Here is a 25,570-nt window from a genome sequence, read left to right as displayed (position 1 = left end):
ATCCAACTCTGTCTCCTGTTCGGATGTCTGCTGCATCTCAGAGAAAAAAAATCAGACAGTAGCAAAGCCCGTCTGTCTGGCTGTTATTTCTGTCTGTGTCATGATCCCTCCCCTCCCTTGTGCTCACCCAGGAAGTCTTCGCATTGACCTCCTAAATGCTGAGAGATTGATTGCAGAGAAGCCAAGCAGCCGTATTGATCGTCAAGCCTTTATCATTCCCCCTGTGTGTGTCTGTATGTGTGTGTGTGGCACAGGGAGGAGGAGGAAGAGAAACCCCACTGCATGACATAATAGCTTAGCCACTGGATGAATGTTTACCCTGACAAGGTGCCTGGCCCGCCCCATCCGTCTAACTTAACTGACAATACCGTTGACCCCTGTCTGTCTGACCCGCGATGACTGATGGCTCCAAACTAAGGAGCTGATTGGCTTAAACTTCAAAACGTACCCAAAATAATGATGTCATTCCGTTTTTTTTTTTTGTCAAGGCATTTTCTGCGACTGTGCTTTCTTACCTAGCTCGTCCCATAGCTGCCGACACTTGTCCGTCATGCCCGTGCCCTGCTGTCTCCATAGCGACAGGCGCGGGTCGGCCATGAACTGTTCGGTGATGAGCGTCAGCATGCGGGCGCCGTTTGAGTCTCGCATCCGCAGCATCTCCCTCACCTGGTAAGAAAAGACACCGGAGAGTACAGGCTTTAGTCACTGTGTGTGGGTGCAAATTAGTGTTTTTATCATTTAAAAAAAGGGGGTATTTTCACAGATACATTTTTTATTTATTTTTTTGCCAGAAAGTCCCTGTTACAAACTTGGATCTGTGGGGTTTGAATTCATCAAGCTGAAAGGGGGTCTAATGAAATTGTGCTGCATTGTGGGAAAAGTAGGATTTACGTTTTTGAAACTTGACTTGTATTAATCAGGCCATCTCAGCGTGCAATACTTATGACTATGCTTTTATAAATTGTTTATTGTTTTTCATTTGAATCCCTTGTCTTTATGGAAGAGCAACTCTAAATTGCTGGGGTGCCCCTTTAAAATACCTCTCTGTTCATATATGGTAGCCTCCTTTGTTACAACTTAAGATCTTTACTATAAAAAGGTAACAATGAATCTCGCCACAACAGCATTATATTATGAGCAAAATGATTCTTTGCCATTGCTTACACTATTGGCGTGTCATGCTTATTCATTGAAACTGCGTAACATGTTTCAGTGTATTTTTTTAATTGGTCACTGCCTGGTACTTCCGGATAGGCTTGCTGCTTTGCAAAACGTGCCTAGATTGAATTGAAAATGTTTTTATTTCAAACAAAGTAAAACATTTTTTTTAAAGCAATAATAAACAATAAAATAAACTAGAAATCCCGCGGAGATTTGGAAAGTACGGGCCGCCCCCGCGCGAATCGGGGAAGGGAAAAAATCACGGCCGACCCCCGCGGTCCGAGAGGCGTTACCGTAGAGCGACGCGAGCCGCGCACGTCCGACAAACGATGAGTCGATCGGAGTCAGGGGGAAAGGGGCGTGGCCTGGCAAACATTGCGTTGGCGAATGATGTTTTTCGCATTTGCGGCGCCCCCTACGGGTTGACCTCGACAAGCTTAGAGGGACACGCTACCGCATGTCTTTTGCACGTATCCTGCGAGTTTCATGATGATAGGACCTACGGTCGATGAGTTATGGCCAACGTGTTATTAAGCCCCGCCCCTGCGTAAACGTTGTAGTCAATGGCGGCCATGTTTTTGAAGCTATCCTACTAATATTTTTCGGAGACGTGCGTCATAGTCCCCCGGGGCTTCGTGAGACATTTGGTGTTGATGGAGTAACACTTGAAAAAGTTGTGGATAAAACCCTTTTTTTCAGTTTATGCCAATTAGCCGAAAGTATTTCCAGGTTGACTCTTATGGTCCGAGAGGCTTTTTTGTAGAGCACCCTAAAATACACCAGTGTGAGAAATTTCAAGTCAATCGGATTTACGGTGTGCGGGGCGCGGCCTCTCAAACTTTCTTCAGTCGGGGATTAATAACAGCGCCCCCTACCGGAAACTAAAAAAAAATTCCTTTGAGCGAAATTGTAGAGCACCATGAGCTGTACATGTGTAATCAATTTCAAGTCAATCGGAGTCGGGTGACCTTTGTGGCGCCCCCTATGGGTTAATCGCGATAAGCCTCGAGGGACATGCTACCACATGACTTCTGCACACACCCAGCAAGTTTGATGATGATAGGACCTACGGTTAAGGAGTTATGGCCAATTTGTGGATAGGCCCCGCCCCTGTGGCGCCCCCTATGGGTTAATCGCGATAAGCTTAGAGGTACATGCTACCACATGACTTCTGCACATACCCAGTAAGTTTGATGATGATAGGACCTACGGTTAAGGAGTTATGGCCAATTTGTGGATAGGCCCCGCCCCTGTGGCGCCCCCTATGGGTAAATCGCGATAAGCTTTGAAGGACATGCTACCACATGACTTCTGCACATACCCAGCAAGTTTCATGATGATAGGACCTATGATTAAGGAGTTATGGCCAACGTGTTATTAAGCCCCGCCCATTTGTGGCGCCCCCTATGGGTTGATCTCGATAAGCTTCGATGGACATGCAACCACATGACTTCTGCACATACCCAGCAAGTTTGATGATGATAGGACCTACGGTTAAGGAGTTATGGCCAACGTGTTATTAAGCCCCGCCCATTTGTGGCGCCCCCTTTGGGTTAATCTCGATATGCTTTGATTGACATGCTACCACATGACTTCTGCACATACCCAGCAAGTTTCATGATGATAGGACCTACGGTTAAGGAGTTATGGCCAACGTGTTATTATGCCCCGCCCCTGCGTAAACGTTTTGGTCAATGGCGGCCATGTTTTTCAAGTTGTACTACTAATCTTTTACGGGTATGTTTATTGTAGTCCCCCGGGGCTTCACGAGGAATTTGGTGTCGATACAGTCAAATTGCAGAAAGTTGTGGATAACACGCTGTTTTTCACTTTATGCTAATTAGCGGGAAATATTCCCAGAAGACTTTTTATGGTCCCAGAGGCTTTTTTGTAGAGCACCCTAACATCAGTGTTTCCCCTACCATTATACAGGCCTGGCGGCCCCGCCAGGCCAACGGGACCCCCGCCAGGCCAACAGCAGCCTGACTTAAAAAAAATAAAAAATAAAAATAAATGTTTTTTTTTTTTTTTTTTTTTTTTAATACATTTTTCATTGATTCCGTAATAATCATTTGCGAGCGTCTGCGCGGCACTGTCGGCCTGTCTTTACAACCTCTCGTTTGATCATCCCATCAGCTGATCTGTGTGTCTGCTTGTGTGTGTGTGTGCTCACGGCGGGCGCGATGCGCGTGTGCATTCGGTGCGCACTTGTTAAACACGGAAGCCAATGAGCAGGAGCATGACTAGCAAGCAAACGCTGAACTAGTGGCGAAAATAAAACCAGCGCCTGCTCCATGGAGATATTAAGGACTCAGTAACAGGGACGTTGAACAGGAAAAAGTGCTGAGCAAAACTTAGAAAGTTAAAATCGCTACGTCGCCGTGGCAACACACCCAATCTGTATCAACAGCAGAGACAGCGCTGAAAAAAACGGCATGCACACGTTTCAGTAAGTTTACAGAAGTGCCACACTGCTACTGCCTTTGACATTCTCAGAAAAGCATTCATTTATGTTCAAGGGACATATTAATTTACTTATTGTTTTAACTGTTAAGTTATCTTGAAAACAGCTGGCTATTGTAGCCCTATTTGTATTTTCAATGCTACTTTATTTTTATGTTTTAAATTGAGAAATAGGCTAGATGAAATATAATGGTCGGAATAGGGAATTTGCCTTATGTAGCACACATGTTGATAGGCTAATCATGATGTGTAGCCTATGTTAATTCATTTATTTTCAACAAGGCTATTTGCATTAAAAAAAAAAAAATTAAATAGGCTAGCTTCAGGGTGAGGTGATTCAGATTATTCCAGAAATGAGTAGGCTACTAGACAGGAGCTGTCTATATTAGATCTTAGTGTTTATTGTTTTTTATTGAAATCCACGTGTTTTTCTTGAATAGTTTACATGGCTTGTGTCTCCAAATTATTACAGAAAATAGTTATAGGCAGGACATATGACAGCTGTTTACAGAGCACATAATTAATCAGAGTTCATCTCTCAAAGTGCACCAGATTGATGCATTTAACTTTAAAAATGATAAGGTTGTCTTCTGCAGGGGGATGCCCCCAGACCCCAGAAGGTCCATTCTCACCCAGCAGGGTCTAAAAATCCTGTGAGAAACACCACATGTACAAATGTACTGAATGTGAAAGCATAACCCTATGCCCTCATTTTTAACGGGCTGTCAAAAGAGGCTCATCCCAAATGGGGTTCGTTTTGGTCAATTTTTTCTAGAAATTTGGTACGCACGCGGCGCGCATACTCTTTATCAGCTCTTACCACCGGGCCTAAAAAAAATTCTAGGGGAAACACTGAACATACAACTGTGTGAGAAGTTTCAAGTCAATCGGAGTTACGGCGTGCGGGGCGTGGCCTCTCAAAGTTCTTTCAGTCGGGACTTCATAACAGCGCCCCCTAGCGGAAATCGGAAAAACTGTATAATAGCACACCCCGTGGGGTGGGGACGCACGTTGTGTGGAATTTTTGCGTTTCTACGTGCAACGGTGTGGGAGGAGAAGCAGCTAGAAATTTGAGGCAGAATAAGAAGTCAGAAGAAGAAGAATAAGTATGGTGGAGAGTAATAATTACGGGTCCTCTGTTGAGTAATAATTACGGGTCCTCTGTAAACAGAGGACCCGTACTTAACTAGAAATGCAATTCCTGAAGAAATTGCGGTGTGAATGCTGCGCTGCTGAACTGAAGCTGATACTGAATAACCTTCACTGCTTAATGTTGATGAAGAAGGAAAGATGAATATATCTGAATGAACAGAATGGTTGAATAATACAATGTATGAAAAATGTGGAATATTTGGAAGTTTGAATGGACTAGCTGGAATTAGGAATTAATTATGACCTTGAAGTATGACCTCCAAAATGTAATCAGTTCATCTTTGAGTCAGAATCAACATGTGTGCAAAATTTGAAGAAAAACCGTGGAAGCGTTCATGAGATAATGCAGTCACAAAATGCAACTTCAAATTGACATTGAAATTTGACCTTTGACCTCTAAACTCTTGTGATGTCATCTCTGAGTCATAATAAACATCTCTGCAAAATTTGAAGAAAAACTGTGGAAGCGTTCATGAGATAATGCAGTCACAAAAGGCAACGTCACAGTGACCTTGAAATTTGACCTTTGACCTCTAAACTCTTGTGATGTCATCTCTGAGTCATAATAAACATCTGTGCAAATTTTTAAGAAAATCCAGTGAAGTCTAAAATGTTGTGTTGGAACGGGGATTCCTCAACATCCTCCTCCATCAGTAGATTCTTTTTAGGACCCATGGCCTGTTGTCCCGATTTACTCACCAATTTAGATCACCAATAAAAAAACACGTATCTCACATATCTAGTGCTTTGGTGATGAATACATTAAAAATTCATTATTCAATAACTTAATGGAGCACACATAGTGGAGTGGGTGATGGGTATACCTTGGCGAACATGGAGTTGAGTTGCTTGCCCGAGCCGTAGTAGCCTCCCTGGGACAGGAACTGCTTGACCTGCTCCCTGACCTGGTCCTCGTCCAGATGCCAGCAGTTGTCATCGTCGATGCTGGCGCCCGCGGTCGGGTCCGGCGCACCTGAGAATACACACACACATTAAAAACTGACTGGCACACAATGGCAGACACAAAGGCACACTGGCACACACACACACACACACACACAGCGCTACAATGATGGACAGAAAACACACTAACACGTGGAGAAAAAAAAACTTAACCAAAACGGAAAAAAACTTTCAATCCAACATTAAACATCCTTTTCTCCACATCAAAGACTAAGGCTGTAAACAGAGAGTCAAGAGAGAAGCCTGCACATTCACTCGTGTCACTCCCGGTTCCTTCCTGTTCTCAATACGCACTCGCACACACACAAATAAAATAAATAAACAAAAGACGGTGACCATGGGAAATGGGGGTTTAATCTTTGACAGCCTCACTCCCAAAACACTGTTTCCTGTTTCCTTAGCACGACGCCTACCAGGTCATTCAAGATTTCCTCAGAGCTTATGGATGGATAAGCAATTCTGAATATTCTAAATCTCACACATATTTTTCTTTTTGAAGTTTAACCTAGTGCACCTATGTGAATCATCGTATTTCGATTAATCAAACACTTTATTTTTTCTGCTGTTCAGCTCTGGGTGAGTGTGTGTGTGTGTGTGTTTGTCGGAGTTATACTACAGGGAAATGTAGATTTTAGCTCAGAAGTGGAGGGGGGGAAGGCTGCTTTGATCTAGCAGGATGCGGCGCTGAGGAAAAAGAGCCCAGAGAGATGTGTTTTCCAACTGGCTGGGAGAAACAGAAAAAAAACAGCCAAACAGCCAAACAGCAACATTCCACCATCAAAGAAGAAGAAGAAGAAGAAAGAAAAGCCTCGCTCCTGGACCGACTGAACTTCAACCCCCATGATCCCCCTTGTCAAACAAAACGGGGCAGGAAACAACGCTGTGCGGCTTCCTGGAAGGGACGGAGGCTGGAGAATGTCAACATTATAGGGCGAGGAGGATGAAATGAGAGAAAGGGGATAACGAGTGTGTTGTTTGTTTGGGGGGCAAAGGGATGTGTCTTAGTTTGTCGTTTTTCCCTTCTACGCAAAGTCTGTTGTGGTTGAACTCTTGTATTTCATCTCAGTATGTGCTCCCTGGCCCTTTCATATATTTTCCTTTCCACACATTTCTCTCCCTCTCTCTGCCTTCTCCCGAGTCCATTTCCCAATCCAACAATTTTTTTTTTCGGCCCCGTTTTCTTTACTCACTGCCACTGGAAAGTAGCTAGTCACAGGAGAGGGGGAACTAAGAGAAATGAAAGGAGCCATTTGAAGCCGGGCCTTGCTGCTTTCACCTAAAGTAATCAGGCAGGGCTCCTGTGTACGTATGACAGCCTGTGTGGACCGACATGCAGAATGTTTTAAAGTCTGGGAGCTTTTAACTCTGGCCTGTTGCTGTGAAGATATCACTGCATAGGGATGGACAGCGCCGGCAGAACCCCAGTATAAAAGCTTTTTCTACCAACTGGCTGCCATGCATTTATACTGTAGCATTAAAAGGTGCACTATGCAATTTCAGAGGAGGGGGATATGTTTACATGTGCAGAGTCTGGAGTTGGTTAACGAAACATATTTACTCTACATGAAATTTGTGGTATTGAATAATCCTTTCATCATAAATCAAAAGAAAATTATTTTGCGATACCTGCATCCAAACGAAGGCTAGAATATGTTTGTAAAGCAAACTGTCGGGCCAAACAACAAAAGTAAAAATTAGAGGTGGGCATAGATTAATTTTTTTAATCTAGATTAATCTAGATTAATTTTGAAATTAATCTAGATTAATCTAGATTAAAATGGCTCATTTGAATTCATTCATAATATGTGTGTGCTCCCAAAATAATGACTCAAAGTAAGTCTTTGAGAACGTGTTTCTCAAGCCAGGTGGCGCATCAGACCAGGGGCTCATCTCCTGTTTCCAACATGCATCACAAACTGCTTGAGGAAGCTGTTCTACTATGATAATTGGTGATGAAAATAAATAATGTTCAACAAGATGTACTTGTGTTTACAAACTGTTTATTCAGTTAAACATGAACTTTGAACTGTAGGCCATAAGAGGTAACGATGAATTGTTTAGGGCTGCAACTAACGATTATTTCAATAATCGATTAATCGGTCGATTATTTTTTCGATTAATCGATGAATCGGATAAAAAAAATAAACATTTGTAAATGCTGCATCTTTATTCAAAAACTGAACATTACTTCAAATTCACAGTGCACACTGAAGTGTCAAAACACCAGGTTATTGCTCCAACGTCCCGGAACTATTAAAAGTAATATTAAATGATAAAAAATTAATAATAAACTTAACTGGGATAACACAAAAAAAAACATACAATGTATGATATACATTTATACAGTATAAGGGATGTCCATGGTAAACCAGTCAACCGATAATATTTTTAACCGGTAAATACTAACGGTTAAAAAAATTAAATCATCTTAATTTCTCTCAGATGACAGGAGAGTTAATTTGTATTGATATTGATACCATTTTCAAGACTCCTTAACGATCCAAGTCTTTATTGATATCAAAATTGATAATTTTCTATTATTTTGTTGAAATAGAACTTGTATTATTGCTTTAATTGCTGATATGATCATAGCTCTAGATAGGACATTAAACAGGTCATAATTCCATTCCATCTTTACTATCTATTTTATCTTGCTGGGAAAACAAGTTTCGCCAAAATCTCAAATTTCTTTTTTTTTGTGTTGCATTTGAACACATCAATCATATTACTGAGCCGGCCTGAACACATCACAGTTGACATGTTTGCTACTTTTTTTAAGCTAACTAGCTTTATATCCTTCCGATTTTAACATGGATTTAAAATCTGGATCACTATTTTTAACTGACGGGACTTTCTACACCGTTCGGTTGTATGATTACTGCCGCTGCATTGAATGACTGTTGATGCGCCGATGCCGATTCTCCGAGCACGTCTGCACACCGTCTGCAGCAGCAGCTGACAGAGTTTTTTTGGACTAGACGGATACTGAGTTGATGGAGTTTTTTTTAACCCAAAGAAAGCAAAGGTACAACACTTTTATATAGGCCTGCAGTCCAGTGTTAGATATGACCAAAATACAAGCTGTGGCCGCTCACACTATAGCTTTCCCGCACGTGAAGCGAGCCTTCACGTGCGGAAGGGGGTTCACCCCGACGGCGAACAGCATCTCCCCTGAGCCGAACAGGAGGTGGAATTAAGAGATTAACGGCGATATTTTTTTTATCGCCCGATAAGAGTCTGGCGTTAACGCAGCCGTTAACGCCGTTATCGGCCCACCACTAGTAAAAATATAACTTTTCAGGAACCTATCAAACTTAAAACTTTGTTTCCGGGATCCAATTTTCCCGTGAAGAAAGGTTGTTTATTCAGTTATTATGAGAATATACCTTAACACATTTTCACTTAGCTGACACACCCAAAGTTTCATAGTGCACCTTTAAAAACCCAGTTTTTAGATGGATGTATTGGAGTCATGAAAGTTGCAGAACAATCAGACAGGCATTTTTACATGAAAGAAAAGTCGTCCGTATTGGTTTGTTCTCTCACCGTGGACTTGGTTGATCTCAGAGTTGGAGGAGAGGATCTCGTCGGCTAGCTTCTGAGCGGTGGGCAGCACCTCAGTGTGGTGGGCTGTGATCAAATACTGGACCAGCTTCTGCAGCTGATCCCTGTTCATCTGGAAGAGGGTCTCTGAGATGGGCAACCGCAGCTTCACCTGGATCACACACAAACAGGTTTAATTTAATCTGAGAATTGTATTGTTTTGGCATTTCTACCGTTTGTTTCAGTGTCAAACACAGTTGATAATGTATGTTACTATATGTTACTAATATGTATACTGTAACCATTGTATATTAAACCGTTTTTGTCTGTTACTTAAGACATCTACATGTGCCTATGATTTATGGATGTGTGTCCTCAACACACATCAAAGTCACCCAAAATCATAGAAAAGGCATTGAGTATGCCTATGAGACTTTCCATACTGACCTTTTGACATGTTTTTTTGTTGTCTATATGTTATAGTTCTTACCTGTTCGGGCTTGCGTATCCGGTAAAGAGAGAGCGCCACCACGTGGGCGCAGTAGAAAATGTCCCTGTTCCCGCACCCGCAGGTGACGGAGGTGATCTTGCATCGGTCGAAGCTGATGGCCACCTTGTGGGTGACCTCTGGCTCCGACGGTGTAGCCGGTTCAGTTACTGTGCCACTGAGGTGAAAGCCTGCAAAGACACAAGGAAGAGGGGAGGAGGAGTGAGTTTCATCATTCAATGTGATGGACAGAACTAATACACAGAAAAATTCAAAACATAAATTATCCACACGGACAGTTCAATGCCTGCCTGGTGACAAACTGCGACAGGTAACTACCACATTGATGGAACATGATCGGTTTCCATTGTGCTGACCTACAAATGTGTTTCCACGAGCAATAATGGTGACACAAGCAAAAAGATCACAATAGATTTAGGTTTTCAAGTCGTTCAACATCACAATCGTATGGTACTCCAACGGACACACACACACTCACACACTCAGCCCAAGAGGTAGTAAGAGTAAACAGGTAGTGCCTGTAGAGATAAACCTTAACTCTGCTTTGCATAGTTTATCTTTAGGGCCCTCGCAAATAACACGCTACGCTGACCAGTGGCTTAACACTTTAGGAAGACTTGCACTAAACAGCTGACTTCTCTTTCATGACACTTTCATGGCAAACTCCAAAGGAATTCTACTAATGAAGACTCTTGTCTTATAGATCCAATGTTCATCCACTTATTGGATGTGAAGAAATAATTGTAATACTGGAAACACAAGGCTTTGTGTCTGGATACTGATGTTATGAATGGGAGAAAAAGACAATGAACTGTGGAGTACCTCAGGGCTCTATCTCAGGGCCCCACATATATGTAAATTTTTCTCTTTTAGTAAATTAATTAAACAAAGAATGCTTGAAGCCTTTTCATTCCAATGCAATCAACTGCATGGATCCTGTACAGCCTAGGTACTAACTAATGTATGTGACCACAAAAAAGAGGGACTAGAAAGAAGGTAAAGGTACAGGCGGAACAAAGGAATAAGAGTGAAAGAATGGCGATGGAGGAAACAGAGGATAAAGGGGACGAGATAGGAGGTGAAATGTGAGAGGAGGACAGAGAATAGGGGAGGGGAGAGTATCTGGTCTGTCCTGTCGTCTCACTGTGACAGGTCAATTATTTATGGAGGTGGTGTGTGTGTGTGTGTGTGTGTGTGTGTGAGTGTGAGTGTGAGTGTGTGTGTGTGTGTGTGTGTGTAAACATTGGATTACTGTATCCAACCAAACCATAGCAACCCTACTGCTTTCCACAGCTGGAAAGACAGGAGAGAGACATAAAGGGCAAGCTAACTGGAAAGCAATGATATGGCTATTTTGGGCATGGGCTGAAAAAATGTATAAATGTATAAACCCTGACAAACCAACAACACACCCACACCTACCCACACTAACAAACAGACACACACTTACATTCTTGGGTATTGGCCAGCATGGTAGATTAACCTTAGAAGGGGGTGTTAAGCCATTTTACTGGCACAATCCTAATAGGCTTTTCCAAACTACACAAGGAAGCAGACACACACACACACACACACACACACACACACACACACACACACACACACACACACACACACACACACACACACACACACACACACACACACACACACACACACACACACACACACACACACACACACACAAACCGCTTGGACTGTGACAAAGAAAGAGGAAGAGCTACGGGAGAATACGAGAGGAAACTGGTGACCACGTGAAGGGGTTGATAAGGACAGTGTGTTGCGCTGACTGACTGCTGAACAAATAAAATCGATCTTAACCAAGACCAAAGTTGTCGTATCACCACTTCCCAAAAGCAAAATAGCCGCCCACTGTACAGATCAACATCTCAACTCACCTCCAAGACTGCCAACATATGACCTAATATACCAAAACACCCAACTTACAGACACAACAACTAAAACTGAGCTGGAACTAAAAAAAATGCAAAGTGTGTGTGGATGGTTGTGCAGATACAGATATAGGTAAGAAGAGAAAAGTAAAGTAGAGATGCACTGATCAAACTTCCTTTCTGGATGCTCGTACCAACGTAAAAACACTCAGCAACCGTCACAGCCACAGTTGCCACCAAGTGATCTACCCAGCTACTACTACGTACTTGCAAACTCACCTAGATGGCCTCATGTGGAGCAACACACATTACACCCAAAGTAATGTATCAACAATCTGACTGTCCACCTCACGGACAATACTGACGACTAACCGACCAATGGGTAATCACGGAAGGACACGAGTGACCAACACAAACCGTCCCCTAAGCCAGACAGAATAGACAGAAAGCCATCTGAATAGTAAATACAGAGGAAAGGATGAGACAAGAACACACAGCAGATTGAGACAGAGAAGCAGATGCATCTGTTAGTGATGGACATTGAGAGCCCTCCGAATTGTTCAAATATCTCCCCTCCCGCCTGTTAAACCAATCTTTTGTGTCCCGCCAGCTCTTGATCATAAATGTCAGAAAAGAAAGGCTTTCCATTCCCTCTCTACGACTCACTAATGGATATACCTGTAGAGCCAATTTAAGCTAACTGCAGCTCTGTGTCAGAAAGTCAAAATTTGATCTTCCCGTGCCGAAATCATCACAGCGGTGAGCCAAAAGATCAGGCAAAAAAAAAAAAAAAAAAGGGGAGAGCGTTTCTTAAAAGCATCGGGGGAACATTTGAGAGCTTTGAGAGTGGAAAAGTTTGATGGCAGATTATATTATGTATGAAAGCTTTGCCACAGCTAGGAGTGCTGCTGTCTTTCTCTTTCTCTTTCTGTCTTGGTTATGGACCTAGACCCCCCCCCCCCCCCCTACCCCCCTCATTCTCTCTCCGTCTGTGTCTATTAGGCTAAAGCTATTGTTGCTCAGGCCACAGGGATGAATGTGATGGTGACACTGCTGCTCTTTTCACTTTCAATCAAGTCTAAAATGGCTCTGACACAGTTCACAGCCCGTCTGTCCGTCTGCACCCCTCCCCTCCATCCTTTTCTCCCAGTTTAACACATAAAACCCACTAGCCGAGTTTAATTATCTGTAAGGTAGCCATTTTTGGGGGAATTTACACCTCAGTTAAGTCCTTCCCCGGCACAATGTGGCTATTCCTAACAGATTGAGTAACACTCGTGGGAGACTTGATGTCCGGCTTCTGAGGCTAGTTACTGTGCCCTTTCAGTGTCTTGAGTGTAACTTATTCCAATCAATGTTAAATGAATAGTTTGACACACATTTTCGTTTTCAGGCCTAGATGACAATATCACTCTAATATCTGTCTAGTGAAAGTGCCGTTTAGCTCATCTTAGCTTAGCATATCAACTGTAAACATGGGGAAACAGCTAGAAAGACTTCAGGATATCCGCCCTATAAATAGCTTGGCACTTAACACCCCATACAACTATATCACGTTTTCTGATGGGTTTATCTACAATTGGACTTGCCGTTTCCCCCTTTTCCATATTACAAATATGACGGGCCTCAATCCTTTTTTTGTGAAACTCAGCTAACACCTGAAGATTGGATGTTGCACAGAAATAAGACGTCAAAACAAGATCCAACACCAATAGAAGAGGTCCCAGGACAGAACCTTGAGGTGCCCCACAGTTAAGAATATTCTTCCTCATTTTAATCAAACTTGCATCTAGTCCCAATGCCATGTTTTAAACCGTTTCTTCTTTTTTTTCTTCTACCACTCTCACAACGTGCTTGTGTGTGTGTGTGTGTGTGTGTGTGTGTGTGTGTGTGTGTGTGTGTGTGTGTGTGTAGGCTGAGGTAGACAGTGTGTCTTCAGCAGATGGGGATGCAATGACACTTGATAAGACGCTGCATCCGACAATCTTCTGCAAGCACACACACGTAAACACAGTGAACAAAACAACCTTTTCAGCGCCTGTCTGCTTTTGTTCTTAATGCCACAGCGCCTAAACAACACAAACTAGTCAGTGATATTCACAGTAGATATCACTAATCTCTCTCCCTTTTTGTCAAACACAACACACACACTGACAGACACACACACACACAAACACACACACTGTTCGTGTTGTTCTCTACCAGGCTATTGGACTGGCACTGCAAAACAGATGAATTTCTAACAAAGATAAATTAGGAGTGTGATGTGTATAAACTGGGAGTGTTGCCAAGCACAATGATCTGGCCTGATCCCTGGGGGAAATCACAAGGCCCTGTGTGTGTGTGTGTGTGTGTGTGTGTGTGTGTGTGTGTGTGTGTGTGTGTGTGTGTGTGTGTGTGTGACGTTTTTTTGTGTCTTTTCTCATGCAGGTATGCAAACCTGAAAAAAACCCAACCGAAACCAACACTGAAATCTTTTGTGTGGAATAGATCTTATAAGTACAGTATAAGTGTGTGTCATTTATGGTTATTAACAGCACATCTTAATATACAGCTACATATAAAGCTGTTGGTGCATTCATACCCAGCTATTATCCTCATTCAGATTCTGTTTCCTTGAAAGAGGAAACAACATGAAACACAATGGTCTCCTCAGTTCTCCAGTCAAATAAAATAATTCAGATTTTGCATGTGGATTTGCTTTTAGTCTGGATCATTTTCATTGTGATCAACATACACAACAATACTTGTGGATAGGACTTAACCATGTACAATATATGGATGGATGGATGGATGTGTGTAAGCAGGTGAAACTCTGCTGCACTGTAGTAATGATGCGTCTATGGACACCGTAAAGAATGTAAGAAAATCGTAAAGAGAGGAGAAAACCTGACTGAAGACGCCACCACTGTACATCATTCTACTGTAATTAGAGAGCCACGCTCCCCTGACTCTGATGTGTGTATAGATGTGTGTATGTACATACACACATACATACATAATACACACTCTCCGACCTGCCTCCATCCCTCCCTGTTACCATATGTCACTCTATGCCAATCCCGCCCACACAGAAGCCATTAAGCCAATCAGGAGGCAGAGAGCTCCCCACGCTCATAGGCCATTCACCCCTAATCAGCTGGGGAGATGGGAGCCGGGCAGTGAGCCAAAGTGTGCATGTACACCGACACACACAGACACACACACACACACACACACACACACACACGTAAACCACAGTCTTATTCAACCAAAGCCTAACCACAGGCCTGGCAGACAGACAAACCCCCTGGCGCTTAGAGTGGATTTTAAAGTTGAGGGAGAGACAATCATTGATTCCATTCATCTACCTGCCCTACAGAGCTGCGCCTACACTACACACACCTCGCCATAAGCCACTCCCTCATCACACAGGATCACTGCATAACCCCATTTGGTAAAGGGATATAAACGGGGGGCAAATTCAAAGGAAAAAAACAACACCAAGTGTCTTCATGTTTGATTTAGCGTCCGTTTGAAGACATCATTACATAGTTTATCCGACCAGAGAACTCTCCGACTAGTTTACATCGCTACTTGTATTATCCTCAGGGAATAAGAGCATGGATGTCTTTGTTATAAAACAGAATGCATATATTTTATAACTGTGGGTATTATGTAAGCCGTCATCTAATAATTGTACTTAAAGTTCACAACAACAAAACAAGCCCACTAAACGTACGCTTTCCTGATTCAATACAGCTGCTCATCCTCCACAAAGTGAACCCTTCTCCCACTCTGTATGCCCACTCTGTCTCCATGACACACTACTATTTACTTTGATCCAGAAACTGCATCTTCAGCATAAAGCACATCAAGGGAGGGGGAAAAAATTCCACTACCACATTTTTTTCTTCTTCTTTTTCTCTTATCATATCCCCCTCCTGCCCCTTTCCAAAACTAGCCTAGTGCAGGATTCACCCTCCACCAGCCCCATTGCAGCCTGCGGCCCTCCCCGTCTCCCATCTGTTCTGACAGCTCAGAGGTTTACACAGCACCCCCCTGCTCGTTCGCTCCCATTCACACACACACACACACACACACCCACATGGCCCTGTATTCAATCAGCCATCTATCTCTGCACAACAGACGCGCATATGCACACGCACACATCCAGTACACCCGATCTCCTCCTCCCCTCCCCTCCCCTCTCCCTATCCATCCATCCATCATTCATCAATCCATCCTCCCATCCCTCCCTCCCGCCCGCAGTGTTTGCTGATGCGATAACAGCTGATTGATTCATTTGTGATTTCCCAGCCGCCCTGTCCCAAACGCACGCACGCACACACACACACACACACACACACACACACACACAAGAATGTGCATGCACACGCACGCACAAAATAACCTTGCTAACCGCCGGGACTCATTTGTCATGATTACTCTGAATTGATTCCCTGATTTGCTCCATTCTGTTGCGACGGTTGGGGAGGGAGGAGCAGAGAAACGGGGGGACAGTGGAAAGAGAAATGGGGTTAGAAAGAGAGGAAAAAAGAAGGGGGGGAGAGAAAGGTTTAATCAGGTCCCTTTTAGCTGGTGCGTCACTGCGAGAGAGAGCGAAAAAACTGCAGGTCTGACAGAGCTGACACGGGTTGAAATCGGCAAAAAAAAAAGGCTGACGTGTCGTGCCCTCAGTTCCCAACCTGACTGACAGAAAATAAATGAAAAAAAGGCTTTTGAAAATGGAGGAAGTAGAGGGAGGACACTCAAAGGGAGGGAAGGTGGTAGCCACTTGACGTAAAGCAGATTACTCTGAAAGGAAGACGGTGGTTCGGCAAAATGCTCATCAGAGAGAGAGAGATAAAGAGACAAAGGCCGATCCAAATCATCTGAATGAGGAAGAACATATGGGAGCTTGTAAGTCCTGTTTTTTTGACACACACACACACACACACACACACACACACACACACACACACACACACACACACACACACACACACGTATCTTGCTGGAGATAAAAAGCTGTAGTCAATGGACAGTTATGAAAGACGGACCGATGGATGGATGGATGGATGGATGGATGGATGGATGGATGGATGGATGGATGGGGGAGGGATGGCAACCCTTGCTTGATGGCTTCTGAAATGTAATTATCAGCCTCATCCACTTAAGGTGGAGTAGGCGATTCTGGAGATCGCTTGAGTGAATATCCCCTCATGATCCGCTACCGGTCTGTACTGTGTGTGCACTGAATTTGTTTTGATGTTAATACACAGCCTAGGCTATGTAAACTGGTATGTTGACAAAGGGTACGTACACAAAGGGGGGCCACCATAGATAGCAACATGCCTGTTCACATAGCATTCGTGTGTATCAACACTGGATATTTTTTTCTGCGTACACACAGTACGGACAGGTAGTGGATCATAAGGAGATATTCACTCATTTTGACAAAAAGAGCTATTTGGTCGATTCATGCAGTTGTGAACATATGCATAGTATGCAGGTTATTTGGTTAGGGGAAAGAAGACAAAAAAGCTGCTTTAGAGCATTGCAGGAGAATACAGGACCAAACACCAGAGAGAGCCCAGAGCAGACGCACTCGCACACAAACACAAAAAAAGATAAACAAATTATAAGGAGTACAAAGCTGGAGCTATGTAGAAGTGAGACTGAGTTATCACGGGCCTTGCTGTGTGTGTGTGTGTGTGTGTGTGTGTGTGTGTGTGTGTGTGTGTGTGTGTGTGTGTGTGTGTGTGTGTGTGTGTGTGTGTGTGTGTGTACATTTGTCATACACAGAAGCAGTCCTTTATCCACAGTGTGTAAACCCTTTTCACCCAAGGCTAAATTTGAGATAAGAAGGCCCTGTTTTTTTTGTTCCGGTCTGCTGTTGGAGGTGTGGAGGCAGTATTGTGTGAGAGCCTTGTCTGGCCATGAAAAGGCAGAAGCAATTTATCATGCTGCAAAACACTTGCTGGAGACTCATGTCAATCTCCTTTGTAGGGGAAAAAGCCTACATTCATACAGTCTGCTTAAGAAAAACATTTTATTCTTATTTTACTGTGGTTAATGCAGAGTGCATTATCTCTGAAGGGTAAACCCTTGAAGCCAGCAGCAATGTAACGGTAAAATTCAAATAGGAAGATACAAATAGACAAGAAGCAATCGGCTGTTAAAAGATTGGGGAGATAGCATTGGCTCCACTTAATGCAAATATCCCCACGGTACGCTGGGCGACACCTCATATGAAACAATGGCACTTGAGTGTTGATTCCCACAGAAAAAAAAACAGTGTACTAGGTTCAATCAAAGCTGAATATGTTAATTGGATGCTACAGAATTAGCGAGAAGCTAAGAAACAGCCTGTCTTTTTGTACCCTCTAGGTGTGAGCGTGATAAACACGGTATGGAATTAAATGAACGTGAGAAGTGTATAGTGTATCACATAGTTCAGGGTTGCTGTGATAATAGGCTGTTTTTGTTACCCACTCAAAGCAATAAAAAGAGCTAAATGTTAAGAGGCTGTTTTGTCAGTGGTATTTGCGTGGACTGCTAATCAGCCAAGAGAGTAACAGTTCAAGTGCATCCTTCCACACACACACACACACACACACACACACACACACACACACACACACACACACACACACACACACACACACACACACACACACACACACACACACACACACACACACACACACACACACACACACACACACACACACACACACACACACACACACACACACACACACACACACACACACACACACACACACACACACACACACACACACACACACACGAGAAAGGTGTGTGAAATGTTACACGGACAAGCTTTATAATTAGCACGAGAGAGACAACCAGACCGGGAAATATGTCGCAAGGTTGTGAATAGAGAAAAACTGTAGCCAACAAGCTTCTCTGTTTTGTAGGCTGCTAATTAGCAAAGAATACAAATAACTTTACACTTTTTACCATCATCAAATTCGTGACCCAGTGTGTGAAACATCATCTCACAGAACTAGCTTTAATTAGTAGAAGCTAACCAGTCTCATGACTTTTTTTCAAAAGTACGTCCTTAATACGATTGTTTAGAGTGACAATATGCTAACACAGCGGACAGTTATGACAAAGACAAAGCAGAATCAAACAAGCTAATGTGGCTAGTACCATTTTCTTTTTTTGTATGGACAGCTTACTAGCTAAGAACAATTGCTTAACCCATTGATGACGGCTGCTGCGCGATGCCACATTGGCTCTCCTGCCTGATGCTGCATCGTGCAGCATTATAACTTTATCTAATTTTCATGGCATTCCCAGCATTGAATGCACTGTCATTGGTTCAAATACACATGAGGTGGGTTTTGTTGATTTTTTTAAGACCACGTGACCACCCAAAAGTTGTGTGGTTTGCCGAAAATCATGTCAATCAAAAAAATTAAAAATTAAAAAAATAATAAAAAAAATACGCCAGCTATGTCGGCGACAGAACAGTTAGTGGCGTTTGGTGCGCAGAATCAAGGTCTACTATAGACTACTGACGAAAATCACACAACACATTGCATCTATTTATTAACAATATTTAATAATTTTTTAATTCATCTAATTTTGACGATTTTTAGAAATATTTGTTGGTTTGTAAGCGCTAAGGGAGCATGTTTAAATAAAACATGTGAACCTTAACTTTTAAATGTATTTTATTTCATGTTTCTATGTGCTACACAGGCTTAGATATTAAGGTTTTGGTAGACTTGACAATTCGTACTATTTTTTCAGAAAACCCTCAGGCATTAAGGACATGCATCCTAGATTGCCATAGTCATCAATGGGTTAACACTGTTGAAACAAGACTTTGAACAAGCAGTTTCAACAAGCAGCAAATCAGCACCAGCTATCTTTTAGGCTTTGTATGAATTTAAATTATTTGTGTGTGTTTTTTACGTTGCGAAAAAATCTTTAGCAGTCAAGCTAACAGTTGTGCTGGGTGACATTCCATGTTACTCTGTCAATCATACATTGTGAAACTTATGTGAAATGTTCTTGTTTAAGTGTAATGTTAGGTCATCCCTGTCTTATAATATATTATATGGGATGTGTCCCCATCTTTCTTCCCCATCTCTCTGCTCTTTTGCCTATTGAGGCATGTCATATTGGTTGGTTGCCATAGCAGTAGGATAAGTTTAATGTTACCATGGCAAAGGCATAATTTTTGCCTTAAAGGGGCACTGTGTAATGTGACATCATCAAGAAAGTTCTAGAATGCAACGCTCCCTGGGTAACCCCACCCTTTTGAATAATAACAGAAGCTACAGTGGCCTTCAAGGACAGGAACAATTCTACATTTTAAACAATGCACCTGATGACATTCCAAAAACATGGATGCCTCCATAAGACTTGCCCGCTCAATGGACAAAATGTAACATTAATATTTGTAATTCTCCGCTCAGGAGGATAATTCTGATTATTGGCAGAGGTGATTTTACACCAATGAGGACATATTTATGAATGAGGATATTGATTTGAGCTAATGAATTACTTAAAATGTTACACAGTGTCCCTTTAAACCTTACAATTAAGCTAAACAATCTCAAAGTTTATTTATTTTTTGGCAGCCCAAACCATAATTTATGTCCTTTGCCATTGAATTTATTTTTTATTTTTTTAATTATGTATATTTTGTAAAACTTCAATGGGGGATTAATTTCACACTTGCTGTCAGAGCCAGAAGCAGGGGACTAAAAGTGGGACACAAGATAAACTGAAAATGACCCCCAAAATGTCTCCAAGCTGAAGAAGACAAAAGGCATGACATGATAGGGACGTCCACTCCAGCGCTCCAGCGTATGAGAGGAGCCGACAGCTGTGAAAGGTCACCGCACTGGGCTGTGCCCTCCAATTACCAAGACATCGGCTTAGAAAAGACATGCACACACACTTATACATGCAACAACGTCTTTGCCACTTAATGTAACCAGCCTTACAACAAGGAAAAACACCCACATACACACACACAATTATATTTTCTACATGTATAGATCTTTCCCGGCAGCAAACCATTCATCTGGAATGTATATGTGTATTCTGGTTGTCTTTGTATGTCAATTTAAGCGAATGAGCGTGTGTGTCTGTCTGTATGAATCGGAGTAAGCGATGTATGCAATGTTAATGCTCTCATGCACACACACATATGAGCATTTACGCACATGAATATCCTGCTTGTGTGTACACTGCAGAGCCTGTTGTCTCCGTCTCTCCCTCTGCTGCTCTTTTGTCTCTGCCCTCTGATTCTCGCTCGCACTTTGCCCTTTGCCTAAACCAGCCGTGGCCTTAGCCATGCTTTTTGTTTAATATGGCGGCATGCAAAGCAAAGGAACAACCATCTGCCACATGCATGCAGCCGCCGTCTTAGGAACAACAAGGGGCTGGCATCACAGTGTGTGTGTGTGTGTGTGTGTGTGTGTGTGTGTGTGTGTGTGTGTGTGTGTGTGTGTGTGTGTGTTTGTTCTTCAAGCACAGTCTGCAGGGCAAGATAAGTATGCATTTAAGAGGCTTATATTTCATTTCAGGAACTGAAGGAGACAAAATGGCTCCATTCTGAGTTGGCGGGCCACAACACAAGGAATGGCGAGGTGGCAACAAAAACATAAAGGGAGAGAAAACAGCTCGCTCCGACGCCGTTTGTGTACACACACACACACACACACACACACACACACACACACACACACACAGACAGAGACAGAGGAAGGAGGCACAAAGCCCAGCATTTGTAGTTTACGCACAAACACAATTGAGCACAAAAGCCAAACATTTGAAATACAAATCCGGCTCCATTAATCAGTGGGTTTTTGTTTACTGTACAGCACGGCAGAAAGAAATGTCTGATGAAAGCAGAAAAATGGACGTCTGAACACTAAACAAAGACAACTTGAGGGACGTTTCACAATGAGGGAGTGTTGACCTAGACTCGTCAAGCAGATGACACACTCTCACAGAGGCTCTCAAGGCGCACAAAACTAGCAAAAAAACAACACACAGTATGAATAATTAAGACACTTTTTCGACGTGTTGCAGTGACAGAGTGGCCTGGCGGTGTGTTCCTGAGCCTGCTATACTCATTCACAGACAATGACCTCAGCTCATTTTAGACGGTAAAGATTTGTTGAAGGTGAATCATTGTTTTGGATTTTCCCAGCATGCCCAGGGAAATGAAAATAAATGGGCTGTTGGTTTACTGGTTAATCTGGTGGTCCCCCCCTTTTAGCATAGTAACAGCTAAGGGGGGGTGTTCCTATTAAACAAAAGAACACAACAAACATTTCCAACATGGACTCAAGTTTAATCCCTGCCGGCACTGTTACCTCTCAAAAGTCTGAAACAATATTATACAGACGGTAGGGTTTTCGTGTGATGTTTCGGTTTTCCCGCTCCCTCAACAACATATTTTCCTTCTAATTCTTTCCGAGAAATATTTTGTCTGCTGCAATAAGGTCATGACATTTGTGTTTTTTTTTTCTTTTTTTGTTGGACCGTTTGCATGTCTGAGTTGAGAAACCTTTTCCAACCCCCTGATTAGCCTCTCCGGCCCCATACAGGGCTGATCACCGCTCGGCCCTTTGCACAATCATGCATGAAACATGAATAATGAAATATAATGAAAACAGCTTGCAAGCCAATGTACAAGCTGACGATCCACACATGCCCCCGTCGCTCTCTCTCTCTCTCTCTCTGACACACACACAGAAAACACACACACACACACACAATAGCTCTGCAAGGGCGAAACTCTCATTTATCCATTAGCTGGAAAAGCAATCACTGATTTGCACACACACACACACACACACACACACAGAGGTGGGGGACTTCTGGTTGACTTCATCAAGCTCTCATCAAGCCAAGCCACCATATGGGGATGGAGCCCAAAACAGAGGGGGATAGGGTTGTGTGTGTGTGTGTGTGTGTGTGTGTGTGTGTGTGTGTGTGTGTGTGTGTGTATTACAGAGACCCACACCAACCCCCAAATGCAACATCGACACAAAGAAAGCATGCATCACCAAATCAGCTTTGTCTTGCATGCATTATGACGCTACTGCTGCCCCATTAAGAAGACCACCCCACACACACACACACACACACACACACACACACACACCCTGAAGGTGTGTTGGGCTCAAAGCAGCTGAAGCAGAGCATTGAGAAGGGCCAGACACTGATATTACGGCCTCCTCCTTTTCCCTATGCACACACACATTTCTCCTCACTCCCCCGTTGTCTTCATTCCCAACTCTGTCATTTCTAGCAGTGTTTTAACCCCCCCCCCCTCTCTCTCTCTCTCTCTCTCTCTCTAAGACACCTTGTTCACTGATGAGCCAGCAAGGCACCCTGAAAAGCCTCACCTGCCAGCATCCTGCACTTTCCCTAGAAAAACACACACACACACACACACACACACACACACACACACACACACACACACACACACACACACACACACACACACACACACACACACACACACACACACACAACACACACACACACACACACACACACACACACACACACACACACACACACACACACACACACACACACACACACACACACACACACACACACACACACACACACACGCACACACGCACACACACACAGGATAAGGCCAACTTGCTGATGTAGGCAGGGGCATACACTGAGTTTTAATCTGGGTGTGACCTGCTTTTTTTTGCCCCCCCTTCCTTCCTTGCCTACTGGCTGCCCCTATAGAGTCAGCCTTACCCTCCTCCCTGAGCGCCTCCCACCCCCCAAAACCCTCTGTAAGAGCCAGGCTGTAGGCCTTGAGGCTGGGGCCTCGCCTGCCATTGTTAGCCCACAATGAGAGAGAGGCGGCTGGCAGGCAGGCAAAAGGCAGGAGGCCTAGTGGAGAAGGCCAGGGGAGAGGAGCAGCTACTGGAGGGGGAGGATGGATGGATAGATGGTTATATGGATGGACGGATAGATGGGATGGGGGTCTGGCTTCCAGGCATAGGAAAACACACTTTCATCAGTGCCTTTTAAATGCATTTATTGTCAGCACATTGTTATTTCCTCTATATTGTACATTTTCAGTTTCTATCATTTTCTTTACCGCTTGGTTTTGCCTTACTGTTTGTATTATTTAGAATGTATTCATAATCTTCCTTCTACTCCTTGTACCTATTGCACCGAGGTCGCAGAGAGAGATACCCATTTTCCATTCCTCTGTTTGTCGGCCATATATTTGAAAATTGTCAATAAAGTTTAAGACTTTTGAATTTTTTTTTATATACCGTACTTTTCGGCCTACAAGCCGCGACTTTTTCCCCGTTTTTCGACCCTGTTATTACACAGCACAGTATATATTCTGTAGCTACTGGGGATGGGCGTTAGTAATCGAGTACTCGAGTACTCCTCGTTTCAAATGATCTCGATTGGTGGATGAGGAAAATCGTTTTTTGTTTTTTTTAGTGTTTGTAGCCTTTAGGCCGGCCGGCGGGCCGCCCCTATTTTAAAATGTTATATACGTGTACAAAACGGCACAAAACGGATGTAAAGTTTAACAAAATTAAATATTTTGATCCAAGTTAAATAAACTAAGCGTTGTGTCAAACAGAAACCGCAAATAACTGCCACCTCCATGCAGCGCAGCCAGTGTGTGGTCTCCACAGCACCGCGGAGCTGAATGCGGTGCTGGAAAACTTGGAAAGGCACGTAAAGAAGCCAGGCTGACTTCGGGCACATTCGAGCAAACGATAAGAAGCCTTTATTATGGAATATAGGATTGAGATTCAAAAGCCGACGGTGTAACGTTCCGTTAACGAGGAATTAGTCGCGGTAATTAGTCACGGACAGGAGTGAGCATACGCGGTTGGATATACTAGCCTACTACTTCTACTGCTTTGGTGAGTTATTTAGCCTATCTATGTGTTTAAATTGTAGGACAATAATTGTATTGTATTTGCTGCCCTTCTTATTTAAAATGTCTATTTTGAATGTTAGCCAACTGCAGCCCATGCTTTTTTTCTCTCTCTTTTTTCTCTCTCCACCGCAGACCTACTCGATCGGTTTAAATTGTGGCCCGCTTATTTAATTACTTTCAGTTAGGAAAATGCAGGGTTCGACATAACGTATAGCCCGATGGCCCGGGGCCAGTAAAATCATATGCAGGGCAAGTTGATTGGCCAGTCACTGTCCCGCCCGGGCCAGTGACTGGCCAATCACAGTTCAGTATCTTTTTGTAGACTACACCATGGTTCATTGAAATGCGCGTTGAGAGTCGTAATGAAAGAAGTGTTTATTTAAGACTCAATATAATAAACCTAATATAAAATATATTTTTTAATGAAAGGCCAGTGGACAACCGATGCGTGGGCGGACAGGCGGAGCAACAAGCGGGTGCACTCTCGCTCCGTTGGCAGAGCTGCCTACCGTCCGCCTGCGAGTCGACAAATCAATCGACTTGCTTTGCCTCCTTTCTTTCTTCCCACAGCAGAGGTTGAGGTGCAGAAAATGATAACTGCGCTTTTCCTTTATCTGCCGACGTAATGTTACAGTATTTGCATGCAAGCCCCAATGGTAATACAAATGAGAGGCGTTATTTAAACGCTGTGAATGCGTCTCCGGTGATTGTGTCGGTTGTAGACAGAAACGAACGGAGGGACTCCGCTCACTGTACAGTTCCTATAGTCGCGCAGTTTGGCACTGTGTTTTCAGGCTCGAGACATTCAATCAGATCGCGGAAGTCTTTCCCATTGAAATCGCTAACGGGGAGAATATCCCCGGTTATTATTTTAGCCACAAACCACAGTTCATCTGCGCGGCGGCTCACTCGCTGGCGAGATCACACGGTGAAACGCTGCTGTGATCGGACGAA

General features: G+C 43.3%; 1 protein-coding gene across 1 annotated transcript in view; it reads right to left on the bottom strand.

Annotated features, from left to right (window-relative positions):
- The window catches only part of zswim5 (zinc finger, SWIM-type containing 5), a 79,597-nt gene that overhangs the window by 14,847 nt on the left and 39,180 nt on the right, over positions 1-25,570 (bottom strand). Inside the window, exons 2-5 of the mRNA XM_080034316.1 lie at positions 9,773-9,960; positions 9,286-9,454; positions 5,601-5,749; positions 516-666 (exon numbers count right to left, since the gene is read on the bottom strand). Of these exons, the coding sequence (XP_079890442.1) occupies positions 516-666; positions 5,601-5,749; positions 9,286-9,454; positions 9,773-9,960 (657 nt within the window). The remainder of the gene's footprint in view (positions 1-515; positions 667-5,600; positions 5,750-9,285; positions 9,455-9,772; positions 9,961-25,570) is intronic.

This window comes from Ammodytes marinus, assembly GCF_949987685.1.
Source record: "Ammodytes marinus genome assembly, chromosome: 9".
NCBI classification, from domain to species: Eukaryota; Metazoa; Chordata; class Actinopteri; order Uranoscopiformes; family Ammodytidae; genus Ammodytes; species Ammodytes marinus.
This window is presented reverse-complemented; position numbering and strand designations above follow the sequence as displayed.